This window comes from Dipodomys merriami, unplaced genomic scaffold (assembly GCF_024711535.1).
Source record: "Dipodomys merriami isolate MVZ:Mamm:240054 unplaced genomic scaffold, mDipMer1.0.p SCAF_27, whole genome shotgun sequence".
Lineage (NCBI taxonomy): Eukaryota > Metazoa > Chordata > Mammalia > Rodentia > Heteromyidae > Dipodomys > Dipodomys merriami.
The window spans coordinates 7,653,865-7,670,692 of NW_027204159.1; the positions used below are offsets into that span (position 1 = coordinate 7,653,865).

The 16,828-nt window shown below is 37.6% G+C and overlaps 1 protein-coding gene across 3 annotated transcripts in view; it reads left to right on the top strand.

Annotated features, from left to right (window-relative positions):
* Ankhd1 (ankyrin repeat and KH domain containing 1) overlaps positions 1-16,828 on the top strand; it is a 135,052-nt gene that overhangs the window by 68,942 nt on the left and 49,282 nt on the right. For all 3 annotated transcript variants that reach the window (XM_070036163.1, XM_070036165.1, XM_070036164.1), the window contains 3 exons: positions 3,913-4,040; positions 4,222-4,365; positions 6,190-6,292. In XM_070036163.1, the coding sequence (XP_069892264.1) occupies positions 3,913-4,040; positions 4,222-4,365; positions 6,190-6,292 (375 nt within the window). The remainder of the gene's footprint in view (positions 1-3,912; positions 4,041-4,221; positions 4,366-6,189; positions 6,293-16,828) is intronic.

Below are 16,828 nucleotides of genomic sequence, written 5' to 3' on the forward strand. Positions count from 1 at the left end.
TAGAGTGCTAGTCTTGAGCAAAAGAAGCTCAGGGACAGTGCCAAGGCCCTGAGTTCAAGCCCCAGGACTGGCAAAAAAGAAAAGAAAAGGAAAAAAAGGAAAGTGAGTCCCTTCCCCCTAGGGAAAATAAAACAAGGAAACAAATGCAGTATAAGATTTTAATTAGGGGCTGAGAAGGTGGCTCAGTGGTAGAGTGCTTGCCTTGCATGCATGAAGCCCTGGGTTCGATTCCTCAGTACCACATAAGCAGAAAAGGCTGGAAGTGGTGCTGTGGCTCAAGTGGTAGAGTGCTAGCCTTGAGCTGAAGAGCTGAGGGACAGCACCCAGGCCCAGAGTTCAGGACCCACGACTGGCAAAAAAAAATAAAAATAAAAATAAATTATATATTTGTTTTCTTTGTAATTGGATAGATCATTTCTTATTTTCTTCATATCACTTATTTTTGCTGCCAAAAAAGGCATATAACATGTCCCATATAACATAGTCCAGAAAATTACTTCAGCTGCATAAAATAAATAGGTTGATAATTTTTTGAGTTTTCTTATTTTACTAAGGATAATACCTAGTCACACTCAATAACAATGTTGCTAAGAATATAATCAAGCTAGGCAGGAACAGGAACACATTGAATATAGCTATGGGAACACTACATAATTCTCATATAAATTAATTAATTAGTTAATGAATTTATTTATTTATTGCCAGTCCTGGGCCTTGAACTCTGGGCTTGGGCACTGCTCCTGAGCTTATTTGCTCACGGCTAGCACTCTACTAATTGAGCCACAGCACCACTTACAACTTCTTAGTAATTTATTGAAGATAACAGTCTCACAGACTTTCCTGCTTGGCCTGCTTTTGAAATGTGATTCTCAGGTCTCATTCTCCTGATTAGCTAGGATTACAGGCATGAGCCACCAGCTTCTGACTCTAAATTGTTAACATTAAAAATAATCTCATGTTAGCCGGGCGCTGGTGGCTCACGCCTGTAATCCTAGCTACTCAGGAGGCTGAGATCTGAGGATCGCGGTTCAAAGCCAGCCCGGGCAGGAGAGACCGTGAGACTCCTATCTCCAATAAAACCACCAGAAAACTGGAAGTGGCGCTGTAGCTCAAGTGGTAGAGTGCTCGCCTTGAGCTGAAGAGCTAAGGGACAACGCCCAGGCCCAGAGTTCAAGCCCTATGACCGACAAAAAAAAAAAAATAATAATCTCATGTTGCTAAGGATAGTCATTGCTGTCTTCTCTTTCTCAAAATTGGCTTTTGTACAATTTAGGATTATGGTTAGATACTTCCTAAAAATTATTTTATTTTCTCACACAATATTGTAGGATTATTTTTCTGTTATATAGAATAAATCTTGAATTAAAGAGCAATGAATGCTTCTGTGTCTTACCTTTCTGGTTTAGACCTTTTAAAATTATAAAAGTTATCAAAGTTAGCTTAAGCTGGGCACCAGGGGCTCACACCTGTAATCCTAGCCACTCAGGAGGCTGAGATCTGAGGATCACAGTTCAAAGCCAGCCCATGCAAGAAAGTCGGTGAGACACTTATCTCCAAAAAAACCACTAGAAAACTGGAAGTGGCACTGTGCCTCAAGTGGTAGAGCACTATGATCTGAATTCAGGCCCATGACTAGGACAAAAAAATAAAATAAAGCTGGGCACCAGTGGCTCACAACTGTAATCCTAGCTACTGAGGAGGCTGATATCTGAAGATCACGGTTCAAAGCCAGCCCGGACAGGAAAGTCTGTGAAACTTATCTCCAATAAACCACCAGAAAACCGGAAGTGGCACTGTTGCTCAAGTGGTAGAGTGCTCACCTTGATCTGAAGAGTGCAGGGAAAGCGCCAAGCCCAGAGTTCAAGCCCCACGACCGACAGAATAAATAAATAAAATAAAATAAAAATAAAAGGCAAGGAATTTGAGTGTGACAGTGTTTGTTAAATAATCAGAACTCTAGAGGCTGAGGCAGGAGGATTTTGAGTTTGAAACCAGCCTGGCTACACAGCAACACTCTGTTTCACAAAGAAAGAAAAGTTAACAAATTTTAATTTTCCATTAAAGCTTTCTTCAGGTTATATTATGTAAACCTATTGAACAACTTATTAAATGGCCTTACAAATAACATATTTAGACAAGCTTCTGTTTTCTGTTTATATCCAGGTCTTTCTGACTTTCAAGGTGGCTCAGTGGTAGAGCACTTGCCTTGCATGCTTGAGGCCCTGGGTTTGATTCCTCAGCACCACATAAGCAGAAAAAAAAAGCCGGAAGTGGCGCTGTGGTAAAGTGCTAGCCTTGAGCTGAAGAGCTGAGGGACAGTGCCCAGGCCCAGAGTTCAGCCCCACACCCGGACCCCCCAAAATAAAAAATACACAATATGAGGAATTATGTTAAATATTATCTTAAATATTACTTAATTTATTTTCTCTACTTTGAAACCCAACTATATTATTACTTTGGATTTTTTTGTTTTATTTTGTTTTGTTTCTGGTACTGGGGCTTGAGCTCAGATCCTTGCATTCTCCTGCTTTCTTGCTCAGGGCTGGCATTCTACACTTGAGCCACATTGCCAGTCTAGAATTGCTCCTTAACTGCAAGAGTCTTGAGGGCTTTTCTGCTTCAAATGGTTGAGATCCTCCCAACCCCTTGAGTAGCCAGGATTGCAGCACAAGTCTAGCTTTTTGTCATTTTGGTTTGGTTTTGGTGTTGCTGTTGAGATAGGGGTCTCAAATGCTTCTTTGAAGTAGCTCACTTGGAACTATGATCCTTCAAATCTTAGCCTTCACATAGAGTAGCATATGCGTATCACTGTGCCAAGCTTATTGCTACTTTATAGAAGTAGATCAAAACAAAAACATTTTGAGAGTTACATACAATAATATTTGATGTTTACTTTAATCTGTATATATTTATTAATCTGCCAGGTGCCGGTGGCTCACGCCTGTAATCCTAGCTACTCAGGAGGTTGAGTTCTGAGGATCAAGGTTCCAAGCCAGCCCAGGCAGGAAAGTCCATGAGATGCTTATCTCTAACCAACCACCTGAAAACTGAAAGTGGCACTGTTGCTCAAGTGGTAGAGTGCTCACCTTGAGCTGAAGAGCTCAGGGACAGCACCCATGCCCAGAGTTCAAGTCCTATAACTCTCTTTCTCTCTCTCTCTCTCTCTCACACACACACACACACACACACACACACATACACAACATATATATATATATTCATATATATATATATATATATATATATATATATATTTAGTAATCTTAGTCTTCTAGAATTTCCACCTTAAAAGTGATATTGAATGAACAAACCACAGCTACAAGCTACAAGGTGGATGAATCTCACAAATAAAATGTTGAGCTAAAGTAGCTAGACCCAAAAGAGTATATTCTATGATTCTATTCATGTAAAATTCAGAATCTAAAACTGGTTTGTAAGTCAGGATTATAGTTACCATTGGAGGGAATGGGTAGTGACCGAGAGGGGCCACAAGGCAGAGCTTCTGGTATGTGAATAATATTCTGTTTCTTGATGTGAGTGTATTCATTGTATAAAAACTATACACTATACACTTATAATTTCAATACTTGTATTTATATTGTACTTTTAAAAATCTTTAAAGTGGGGCTGGGAAGGTGGCCCAGTGGTAGAGTGCTTGCCTTGCATGCATGAGGCCCTGGGTTCTATTCCTCAGCACCACATAAGCAAAAAGCCGGAAGTGGCGCTGTAGCTCAAGTGGTAGAGTGCTAGCCTTGAGCTGAAGAGCTGAGGGACAGCGCCCAGGCCCAGAGTTCAGGCCCCACAACCGGACCCAAAAAAAAAAATAAAAAAAAATAAAAATCTTTAAAGTGATACTGTCTGTAAACTGGCTTGATTTCAACCTTTGCTAATATTGCTGTTTTTTTTCTGAAGGTGCCAATGTGAACAGGGCTACAGCTAATAATGATCATACAGTAGTCTCACTTGCATGTGCAGGAGGCCATCTAGCAGTTGTTGAGCTACTGTTGGCTCATGGGGCTGACCCTACTCATCGACTCAAGGTATTCTTAAAAATAAATACTATATATTATTATAAAAACATGTTTGATCCCTTAATGTGTAATACTTATAACTGTTTGAGGCTTGATATTATATAAGCCACTAGGAAACCAAATGTTTAGATCAACCAGACTATAAGAAGAGATTTTAAAAGAATTAATTTTGATGTCAATTCTTTCTCAGGATGGCTCAACAATGCTTATTGAAGCTGCAAAAGGTGGCCATACTAATGTTGTTTCTTATCTATTGGATTATCCAAATAATGTTCTGTCAGTTCCTACTACAGATGTGTCTCAGCTTGCTCCTCCTTCTCAAGATCAATCTCAGGTAAAATAAAGTGGACTTTCCTTGTCAATATAAATATTCTGCAAAGTGATTGACAGTTTCTGTTTAATATTAGTTTTAAGTAAAATTAGATTGATTCTGTTTCCTATTATATATTGAGATAATTATGATCTTAGTTGTTTGTTTTTTTTGGTAGTACTGAGGTTTGAATTCAGGGCTTCACACTTGCTAGACTGGCTCTACCACTTAAGCCACACCTCCAGCCCTGTTTTTTGCTGGTTATTTTTTAGATAGGGTCTCACTTTCTGCCTGAGTGTACACCTGAGTTATAATTGCCTTCTTTAGGCTTCCTGTCTCTCTGTCATTACAAGCATGTGGCACAATGTTCGTTTTCCTCTGTGAGAATCAAGTCATGGGAACTTTTCTCCCTGGGATGACCTGGCTCTATAAGTCTCCTAATGTGAGCCTATAATGTAGTTTGGGATGACAGGTATGTCCCACTGTACCCAGCTATGGGTTAAGAAGGGATCTGGATAACTTCTGTCCCAGTTGGCCTCAAGCTATCCTCAGTCTATCTCCCAAATAGCTAGGATTATAGGCATGAGCCATCTTTAACATCTGCTTCTTAAATTAATCTTAGATACATGAGAAATTTCTTCAAAGGCACATAGACTTTTTTTTGTCTTGTTTAATAAAAATAGTTCTATTAAAAAACAACTTTTGCTGGGCACCAGGGGCTCATGCCTGTAATTTTTTTCAATTTTTTTATTGTTATTAAGTGATTACATACATTTCACAAATTTCAGTTTTGTGATAGTGATACTTAGTTCAAGTCACAAACACATTCTAATCTTCATGTGGCAAATTGTCTTTTTTGTGGTCTATAGAGTTTATGAGTTCTATGAGCTTTGACAATACAGTTATTTCTTCCACATCGGATGATCTGTACATTTCTTTCCTTTTGCTTAGTGTCAGCTGTTCCCTCTTTCCCACTCATTCCCTGTCCTCCCATCGCTGCCATTGAGTTGCTTAGTTTGTTTTAATCAATGTCCAGTGCAGCTGATGGTCCCACTGTTGTATGTTTCCCTCTGTTTCTCTCTGGTTCTGTGTCCTCTTCCTAGTTTCCCTCCAGTGTGTACATATACCATATATGTGGTTAGCAGCATGGAGTCATTTAGTAATGATAACGACCAGATGAGTGGAAGTCCTTTGTTTCTCCAGTCTTGTTTACTTTGTCGTTATTTCCTTGCATTTTGGATTTAACATCCACTTATCAGGGAGATCATGTGCCACTTATCTCTTTGTTCTTGGGAACACTTGTAATTCTTGCCACTTAGGAGGCTGAGATCTGAGGATCAAGGTTCAAAGCCAGCCCTGGCAGGAAATCTGAGATTGTTATCTCCAATTAACCACCAAAAAACCAGAAGTGGGACTGTGGCTCAAGTGGTAGAGCACTTGTCTTGAGCTAAAGAACTCAGGGTCAACGCCCAGGGCCAGAGTTCAAGTCCCAGGGACAGCACACAAAAAATAAAACAATAACAACAACAACAAAAAAAAAAACCTTTAAAGTTTGTGAGATTAAGTGAGATCCTTAATCCTTTTTACAAAGTTATTCTGGGCATAGCTATGGCTAGTTGGAAGCTAGCTGGGGCAGGAAAGTCTTACTGAGATTCTTACTTCCAGTTAACCACCAAAAAGCCAGAACTGGAGCTGTGGCATAAATGGTAGAGTGCTCAGGGACAGTGCTCAGGCCCTGAGTTCAAGCCCCAGTATTGGCAAACACACACACACAAATTAACATCTCTTTTATTTATGGAGTTTTTACTCTTTGATCTGAGATTATTTTTTTCTGAGTTGACTTTTTAGGTCCCACGTGTACCAATGCATACACTTGCCATGGTTGTACCTCCTCAGGAACCTGACAGAACTTCTCAAGAGACCTCCTCTGCTCATTTAGGAGCACAAAAAGGTTAGTTGTTGAATTTTTTTTCCTTAAAAAAATGACACTTTTCTCACCTAAATAATAAATCTAAAACAGTTACATTGTACATGTGGCTAATTAAGGTATAAAATTCTTAGAAATGCAAGTCCCTCTTTTTAAAAATAATGTTTATTATAATACATTGTTATACAAAGGGGGTTTTGTTTGTGTCATTTTCATATGTACATACAATATACCCTGATCAAACTCATCCCTTCTCTTTCTCTCTTACACTTCTTTCCCTTTCTTAAAACAATTTCAGCAGGTTTTATTGTTCCATTTTCATGCATGCATACAGAATACTTCCATCGTATTTATCCTCATTCACCCTTATATTCTTATAGGCTACTTAATTACAGGACAGACAAATGCTATAAAAAAATAACATTGTTTTCCTGTTAACATATTGCTAGATATAGTTTTCAGCTGGCACAGATGAATATACCAAAGAAGCAAACTTAATTTTTTATTGTATTAAAGAAAAAGTTATTATGTCTTCATTTTCTATTATCATTCATTTTCTACTTGATGATTGATTTCTACTAGCTAAACACTAGTATAAGGAAAAGGATGAAAATGTTTTCTATCTTTGTAGCAGCCATTCAAATATAAAAGATGCTTAAGAATCTCACTCAGTTTCATTTGTGTAATACTGGAATATAGGAGATGAATCTGGATGTAAACCTATCTGTATGTGAACATGAAAGATTAACTATCAAAATATGTATAATTAAGATCCAAGTGACTTTCAAGACAAAGTGTATACTAAAGGGCTGAAGTTTATGAGCTCTGATTTTTTTCCTGCTTTTTTTATTTGAAGATATAAACTATCTTTACCTAATTTTGTATCTTGTAATATTTGAGTTTTATGAAATAAAGAAAATAGGTGATCTGTAGGATTTTTAATGCTATATAAAAATTAGGGATGTAGGCCAGTGTTAAAGTACTTGGCTAGCATGTGTGAATCCCAAGAGTTGATATCCAGTACTACCACCACCAAAACAAACAAAAATTAGCACAAGAGAATTTATAACCTAGTTCATTTAGTGTATGATGACTCTAGGCTGTTAAAATCACAATGACATGATGTTAGTATATGTTAATATCTTTAATACTGTGATTTAAGAAAAGTTGGTTAGCACCAATTAAGAGTGGCTTTTTTTCAAATTATGGCCAGATTACTTAATTTCTAAATTATTAATTTCAGACATAGAATATCTAAAGTTTCTCTGACCTAAACTATTTCTACCATTTTTTTCATTGGACACCACCTATTCAGTTATTTCTTGTGTATTTTTATTTTTTGTTTGCTTGTGCTGTTTTTTGTGGTTTTGGGGAAGAGTTGAGATGACTATGATGTTGCTTAACTTAGACTTCGTTTGAATTTCTGGGCTAAAGCCACCTAACAGTTAAAAAGCAACTTAAACATGTATTTGTTAACAAATTTGAGCACCATAGTTAGCTGATAGCCTTTAGTAAAATATTTAAAACTAAATGCCTCTGTTTTTCTTGGTTTTTGTCTTTTATTTGGCTAAACCCTGTAGAACACTGTAAGAACATGGGCTGGGAAAAATTAGACAGACTATGTACAGAGAGGAAATAAAACATTTCAAGCTTAGATTTAATGTGCAAGAAGTAACAGCATTTAGTACTGATTGTGTGTGTGCGCGCGCGTTTGTGTGTGTATGCGCACGTTTGTGTGTGTGTGCGCGCGTTTGTGTGTGTGTGTGCGCGCGCGCGCACGCATGCGTCTGTGCACGCACGCACGCACCCATCCTGGAGCTTTAATTCAGGGCCTGGGCATAGTCTCAGAACTTTTGCTCAAGGCTAGCACTCTGCCGTTTGAGCCACAGCTCCACTTCCAACTTTTCTGGTACTTAATTGCAGCTAAGAGATTCATGGATTTTCTTGCCTGGGCTGGCTTTGAACCTAGAACCTCAAATCTCAGCCTTCTGAGTAGCTAGAATTACAAATGTGAGCCACTGGCACCCAGGTTGAGTACTTACTGATTTTTAAATTGATACTCAAGTGAGTAATTTTTTTTTTTTTTTTTTTTTTTTTTTTTGCCAGTCCTGAGGCTTAAACTCAATCCTTGGGTACTGTCCCTGAGCTTTTTTGCAAGGCTAGCACTCTACCACTTAAGCCATGGTGCCACTTCCAGCCTTTTCTGTTTATGTGGTACTGAGGAATCAAACCCAGGGCTTCATGCATACTATGCAAGCACTCTGTCACGAAGCCACATTCCCAGCCCTCCTGTTTTTTCTTGTGAACTGTTTTATTATAAGTATCTACGTTTCTTCACTTTGATATTTGTTATTTGCAAAATAGCATAAAACCTGCTAATGTTTTAAGGAATCTTTCATTTTACTGAATTAAGTAGGGGAGGTTCAACATTTGTATCAGACTGTCATAGTACATTATGTTATGAGATCACATTCGTAAAAATCATGCATATCATAGAATATATGTTACTATGAATAATGAAAAATGTTGCTGTAAAAGCACCTACTATATTATTAGGATAGACATAAAAGCCTATTTTAAACAAAGACAATATTTTTCTCCTGTAAGTGTTTTTTTGTGTCTCTAGAATAATTTCTTTGAGTGGTAAAATTGCTGTTTAACCTTTCTGTTTTTGTTTTTTTCTGAATCTGTGATTGGTTTTATGTAGCATATGTGATTAAAGATGGATTGAGGGTTCTTGTTCTGTAACACTCTTTTTTATCTTCTAGCAATCTTCTTTTCAACTTACAATACCTTACTCCACTCTGTTTAACAAATGTTTTTATTTATATTCCCATCTTATTCAACTCAAATATTCCTTTTCTTCTTTCCCGTGTATATACATTTATGTAGGCTTTTTCTGTTTTGAGTCATATCCTCCTGATTGAGGGAACTAATCTCATTGGTCTGTTGTTGGTTTTCAAAGAGTCAAGGTTCTAAGTAACATCTAACACAGGCCTTAGAATTATCTCTATAAATAAAATGTGAAACTAGCATTACTTAGCTATTATTAACTGTAGTTATAAATATTCAGATGGGAAAAGATATAACTAATGTAATTACCTATTTCTATTTATAACCAGTTTTATAAATAAATTTGGTAGTAGACAATTTACATCTAACTTGCTTGTTATAATTGGTTTGACAAACATTCTAAAAGAGAACTTTTTTTTAACCCTTTAAAGGTTGTATAATTCTGGTGCTGGTGGCTCATGCTTGTAGTACTAGCTAATCTGGAAGCTAAGATCCGACAATTGAGGTTCTAAGCTAGTCCAGTCAGGAAAGTCCATTAGACTCTTTATCTCCAATTAACAGAAGTGGAGTTGTGGCTCTAGGTAGAGCACTGTGTGCCTTGAGCACAAAAGCTTAGGGACAGTGCCCAGACCCTGAGTTCAAGCCCTAGGACTGGCACAAAACAAGAAGTTAGATAACATCAAAATCACTTGCTATAAAGTATTTAAAATGATCTCAAGGGACTGGAAATCTTGTTCAGTAGTAGAGTGCTTGCCTAGCATGCATTAAGCCCTACACTCAATTACAAGCACCACAAATAAAATAATATAAAATGCAAAATAAAATAAAATGATGCTAGTACAAATGAAACACATCTTTAAGCCATCTTGAGAAGCCATTTTTCTCCAGTCTTCTATATAATATTTCACTGGATCTTCTTTCTGATTGTTTCGCTCTTGCTCACTCTATTCAACTGTAGAAAGCTGAGTTTATTACTAATTCCTAGCCCTTTGTTATGATGGCTTCTCTCTTCTATTCTTATTATTGCTATTGTTTTCTGTAGGCAGTGATTCTAATGTGTCTGATGTGCATAGTCTTGGTTTTTTATAAGTTCTTAGAAAATGTTTTTAATCTTGTGTAGTTTAAATTTACTTAACTCATTTTATGCTATAGAATCCATCTTGGTTTTTCACTTCTCTAACTCAATACTATTTAAAGTTCTATCCATATGTCTTTTTCTGGTTTATATTAATAGCATTGTGCTTCACCCTGTATGTTTTCTCTTGTTTTACCTGTTCGTAGTGATTGATACCAGCCTGCCATTTTTTTTTCCCTTCTGAATGAGGACCTGTAATTCCTTACTAGAATCTTGAGATCAAAGCTTTATATTGTCCCCTTAGGAATCTGTGTGACCACTTCTTTAGGATATTATTTCCCCGTTTAGACTGTAAGCTCCTCAAGGGCAGGCTTCATGTTGATCATCTTTGTATGATTATAGTCCAGAATGTCTTGATTGTACTAGGTGTTTATGTGTTTTATGAATGTGTTCAGGTGATGAATATAGATTACTCTGAAGGCAGAAAAAATATTATGACTTCTAAAAAGACACATTTTATACCTGGATGCTAATGACTGAAGCCTATAATCCAAGCTACTTGGGAAACAGAGATCTGAAGGATAGTAGTTCAAAATGAGCCTAGGCATAAACTCTAGACCTCACTGCTATAGCTGAGCATGGTGGCATGCATCTGTCCAGCTATGCATGAGACTGAAATCAGGGGGTTCACAGTTCCAGGCCAGCTTGGACATCTCAATCAACAGCTGGACTCAATGTCTTTTGCCTGTCATCCTTGTTATAGGAGGACTGTGGTGAACAATAGCCTGGACATATATGTGAGACCCTATTTGAAAAACAATGAAGGCAAAAAGGGCTGGGGGTTTGGCTCAAGGGGTAGAGTATTTGTCTAGCAAGTGAAAGGCCCTGAGTTCAACCCTAATGCCACCAGAAGAAAGAAGACACATTGTGATTAAAGATGCTTCAAACCAAGAGGTAGTAGTGGGCACATAGTTTGTTCCTGTAATCCTAGCTACTTGGGAGGCTGAAATTGGAAGGCAAGTCTGGGCAAAAAGTTAACCAGACACTAATCTTAATAAATAAAAAGCAGAATATGTAGTGCTTGTCTATATACCAGCTACATGGGAGGTATACCAGGTATACCAGACTGAACAAAAAAATTAAGACTAAAAAAAAATTAAGACTAAAAAATAACAAGCAAAACAGGATAGAGGAGTGGTCAATTGGTAGAGCACTTGCACAGCAAGCCCAAATGCAGGAGTTGAAACCCCAGTACCACCAAATATACAAATCAAATAGTATAACAGAATGATAGACAAAAGATCAAAAACAGATGTATAAAGTAAGAATTAAATTAACATGCTGCTTGTTATCCTGGAGTTGTTTACTGAAGTGGGTAACAGGAAATGCTCACATTTTATATCAAATCATTAAAATTATGTAGAAAAACATTGCAATTATTTAAATGGGAATGTTCATTTGAAAATTTAGTTTAATTTTGTTTTATTTTCCTGGGGCTTGAACTTGGGGCCTGGGTGCTATTCCTGAGCTTCTTTTGTTTAAGGCTAGCACTCTACTACTTGAGCCACAGCGCCACTTCCAGCTCTTTCTATTTATGGGTACTGAGGAATCAAAGCTAGGGCTTCATGAATGCTACGTAAGCACTCTGTCACTAAGCCACATACCCAGCCCTCACTTGCAAATTTTAATACTAATTTTCTTTCCTCTTTTTCTTATGAATCATGCTTATGTGACTTTATATTTGACCAAATTTAGTAATGTGTTTTTACAAATAACTGCTCTTAGTTAAAAGAGAAAAACTGAATGCATCTGTTACCATGTAAAAGATGGTCTATCTTTAGGTACCCTTGGTTGACATAGTCCTTTTACTTTGAGAAATTTTTGGTAGAACTGGAGTTTGAACTCAAGGCCTCACACTTGGTAGCCTAGTACTTGATAGCTCTTCCGCTTATTGATCCATGCCTACAGCCCACTCCCTCCTCTTCCCCCATCCAGGTAGCTTTTTGTTTGGGGTGGCCTGGCATCCTGGTTCCTACTTACGGCCTCCTAGATACCTGAGGTAACAGGCATGAATCAGTATACCAATCTTGTTGCTTGAGATTGGGTATCTCTAACTTTTTTCCTGGCTAGCCTTGAAGTATTGTCTTTCCAATCTTTTTTTTTTTTTTTTTGTCGGTCGTGGGGCTTGAACTCTGGGCCTGGGCGCTGTCCCTCAGCTCTTCAGCTCAAGGCGAGTGAGTGCTCTTCCACTTGAGCTACAGCGCCACTTCCGGTTTTCTGGTGGTTTATTGGAGATAGGAGTCTCACGGTCTCTCCTGCCCGGGCTGGCTTTAAACCGCGATCCTCAGATCTCAGCCTCCTGAGTAGCTAGGATTACAGGCGTGAGCCACCAGCGCCCGACTGTCTTCCCAATCTTTACCTCCCAAGTAACAAGGATTATAGGCAGAAGCAATCATACCTGGCCTACCTTGGGAAATTTTGAGATAATATTTATACATAAAGCAAAAAAATGGAGTGGGGTATTGTATAAATAAATATTTTACATATTGTATAAATAAGAAATATTTTATATTAAAACTCAGGAAACAATATACATCTGTTTTTTAATTAATTTTCTGGAGGCAGTACTAGGGTTTGAACTCATGGCCTCCACACAAATTTCCTAGGCAGGCAACTCTACCACTGAAGCTACACCTCTAGCTATTAGATAATATATATTATCTAGTTATTTATTCGTGTTACTTTCAATTCTACTTTACCAACCTTATCTTCTATCTAAGAAATGATGTTTGTAAAATCCTTCTGTTGGGTGATGTATGGTAAGAGAAAGCAAGGGAACTGAAAAATAAGGCTTAAATTTGATTAGACAAAAGTAAGGGAAAAAAGAAATGAAGTCTAGATCCATCTGTACATAATGTTTCTTCCTTTGGTCATTATTTTTCTATGGCATAGTGTACTAATTGGTACTCAAAAATGATATGATTGGGCTGGGAAGGTGGCTTAGTGGTAGAGCGCTTGCCTTGCATGCATGAGGCCCTGAGTTCGATTCCTCAGCACCACATAAGCAAAAAGAAAAAAGCCGGAAGTGGTGCTATGGCTCAAGTGGTAGAGTGCTAGCCTTGAGCTGAAGAGCTGAGGGACAGCACCCAGGCCCAGAGTTCAGGCCCCATGACTGGACCCCCCCCCCCAAAAAAAATGATATGATTAAGCTTAAATCTTAAGTGGTAAAATAAGTATTTAGCAAGTGTATGTCTGCTTCCCTTACTATCCATAAAAATAATACAGGTCATGTTTTTTTTTATATGTTATTGTTATTATTAAGGTGTTGTACTGAGGAATTACTATTTCATAAGTCATTTAATGGGTACATTTGTTTTTTTGGACAATGTCACCTCTTCCTTTACTTTCCCCTACTTTCTCCCTCCCATTCTTCCTGCCCACAAGTTACATAGGTCATTTTCTGTATAGTGTATACTAAATACCATGATTTTTGTTCATCCTTCTGCACCCTTTTATTTACCCTTTCTAGAAGAAAAGCAAAAACAAACACTACCAACAACAACAAAATCCATGTTTACATTTCCTGGTGTTTGTTTCAATAAATAGTATTTCTTTTTTTGGGGGGGTGGGGTCCGGTCGTGGGGCCTGAACTCTGGGCCTGGGCGCTGTCCCTCAGCTCTTCAGCTCAAGGCTAGCGCTCTACCACTTGAGCCACAGCGCCACTTCCGGCTTTTTTTCTTTTTGCTTATGTGGTGCTGAGGAATCGAACCCAGGGCCTCATGCATGCAAGGCAAGCGCTCTACCACTGAGCCACCTTCCCAGCCCAATAAATAGTATTTTAAATGTTCAGGGAAGTTACACCTTGTGTTCCTCCTCTAAGGGTTACCTTGATAAAGGTCATGTTTGTGTTGTCTCTAGATCCTAGTATTTATTGCATATTTTTTCTAGTTTTGTTATTAGAGAAAAAGAGGCAATAGAGAAATATAATAGGAAAAAAAAGAGGATAAAAAGAAAATAAGCCAAAAGAGATGAAATGATAGCTTGTACTTTTTGGTGCTACTTCGTGTTATCAATGAATGATTTTTTTACACCTAAGAGTGGGAGATATCTGAAGAGTTAGAATTCTTTTATGGTGATGAATGATACCTCTGGCAGTCTACTGAAAAATTTTCCTGTCAAATGAAACTATGTCACAATCACTAGTAAATGAATAAATGGTGTTGGCACAGCTTTTAGGAATTAGTAATTGATAACTGTTTTCACCAACTTCGTTTGTTCTTGAGATGTTTAGGTTGTGGTAATGCTTTGATGTCTTTTTAGGCAATTCTCTTTTTCTCATGAACATTTAATCATTGACTGGAGAAGAGCTGCTTGCTATTTATTAATTTCACTATTTTACCCTTTATTGTTGTTGTTGTTGATCCTGGGCTTCACCTCAAGGCCTGAGCTTCTTTTGCTTTACCACTTGAGCCACAACGCCACTTCTGGCTTTTTCTGAGTAGTTTATTGGAGATAAGAGTCTCAAGGCTTTCCTGTCTTGAACCTCAATCCTCAAATCTCAGCCTCCTCAGTAGCTAGGATTACAGCTGTGAGCCACCAGTGCCTCACTCCACTGTCTTACCATTAATGCTAAAAATGGTCTGGATTTATAATCTGTCAGTTACAGTTAAATAAGTTATTATTTCTAATTTATGTTTCACCTTCCTTTACATTATTATTTGTTAATAAACTAGATCGTATATTCCTATCCATTACTGTCCTCAAAATTCCAGTCTTGTTTTGGACCTGTAAAGCTTTTAAACCCATGAATGTCCAATTTGATCATAATTAACAATCTGATTAACGTTACACTTCAGCACAAAAATTATATAGCAGCTATACAAGGGTACTTTGAAATTTATTCTGGTCATGGTAGTGTACACCTATAATCCCTACACTTAGGCTGAGGCAGGAAGATTGAATATTCACCTCCAGTCTGTGCTATATAGTGAGACCCTGTCTCAATGACAAAACCAAAATACTAAGGATACTTTGAAATGTAAGAATATTAAAGGAGAATTCATTCTTTGTAGAACTTTTAAATTTGCTAATGTCATTTGCATTTATTGCAAAAGTGAAATTTTCCTTGCTGTGCTAGTGGATCTCTTATCTTACCTAGTAATTGTCATTAAGCATTTTAAACAGATAAACCATAGCTTATGTAAGGTCTTATGGAAGTAGTAATAAATTATCTCACAAACACTGTTGGCTTTATTCTGAAAGAATAGTCTTTCTTCACCAAATTGGTCAGATAGAAATATAAAATTATATATAGACAATATACTTTGCTAAAGTTTGGTAAAGGAATGAATAAGCATCTGAAAGTGATGGCAGCGATACTGGAACTATGGTTGCTACCTTTGTAAAGTTAGTATGTAGGAGGAAAACTTAGATTTTTTTCAGTTATATGTTATATATATTTGAACTACCTACAGTTTTAAAAAATTCTATTTAAATTTACTTTTTTTGTCAGTACTGTTGTTGCACTCAAAGCTTCATGCCTTCTAGGCTAGCATTTTTCTACTTGATTCACACTCCAGCCCTGCTTTTTGCTGGCTACTTTGGAGATGGAGTCTAGCAAACTTTCTGCCCAGGCTGGTCTTGAATCACAATCCTTTAGATCTCTGCTTCTTAAGTGTCTGGAATTATAGGTGTGAGATGTGGTTTTCTCTTATCAAGCTGGCTTTGTAACTTAGAACATTTTAGCACCTAATGAATAAGTTTTCCCCTTTGTACTTAAGAATCATTTAATATACTGGATATTTTTAAAGTTCTTAGCTGGGCTTAGTAATCAGTAGCTTGGAGCTATAAGATCCTGAGTTGAAGTGCCCTTAAGTGACTTGGGTTACAGAGACCCTGTCTTATCTACAACCCCCTCCCCCAAAATATCTTTATCTGTAGCATTCATTTACATCCAAAAGAGTAGACCACTATTTTGTTACATTCTTTTCCTTTCTTAAACAGCATTACTTTTTAAGTTATATCATAAAATTCAATCACTTTTAGTACAATCATTTTAAATGTGTAATGTGCAATGAATTTTAGTAAATTGGACACTTCTGAAACCATTAATATCATTCATCTACTTTTTTTTTTGTTTTGTCAGTCATGGGGCTTGAACTTTGAGCCTAGGCAGTCTCTGAGCTTTTTCACTCATGGCTAGTGCTCTACCACTTTGATCTACAACACCACTTTTGGTTTTCTGAGTGTTAATTGGAGATGAGTCTCACAGACTTTCCCAACCCAGCAAGTTTTGAAACATAATCCTCAGGTCTCAGCCTTATGAATACATTTAGTTTTAGAAGCCTTCTATGAGCCGGGCACCGGTGGCTCACGCCTGATCCTAGCTACTGAGGAGGCTGAGATATGAGGATCACGGTTCAAAGCCAGCCCGGGCAAGGAAAGTCCGTGAGACTCTTATCTCCAATAAACCACCAGAAAACTGGAAGTGGCACTGAGGCTCAAGCAGTAGAGTGCTCGCCTTGAGCTGAAGAGCTGAGGGACAGCGCCCAGGCCCAGAGTTCAAGCCCCATGACCAACCAAAAAAAAAAAAAAAGTTAGAAGCCTATGACCCTAAAAATTTATCTCATGTCTGTTTGGTATTGAACTTTGTTCCATTGCTATAATCCCAGGCAACTACTCTTTTCTGTCTG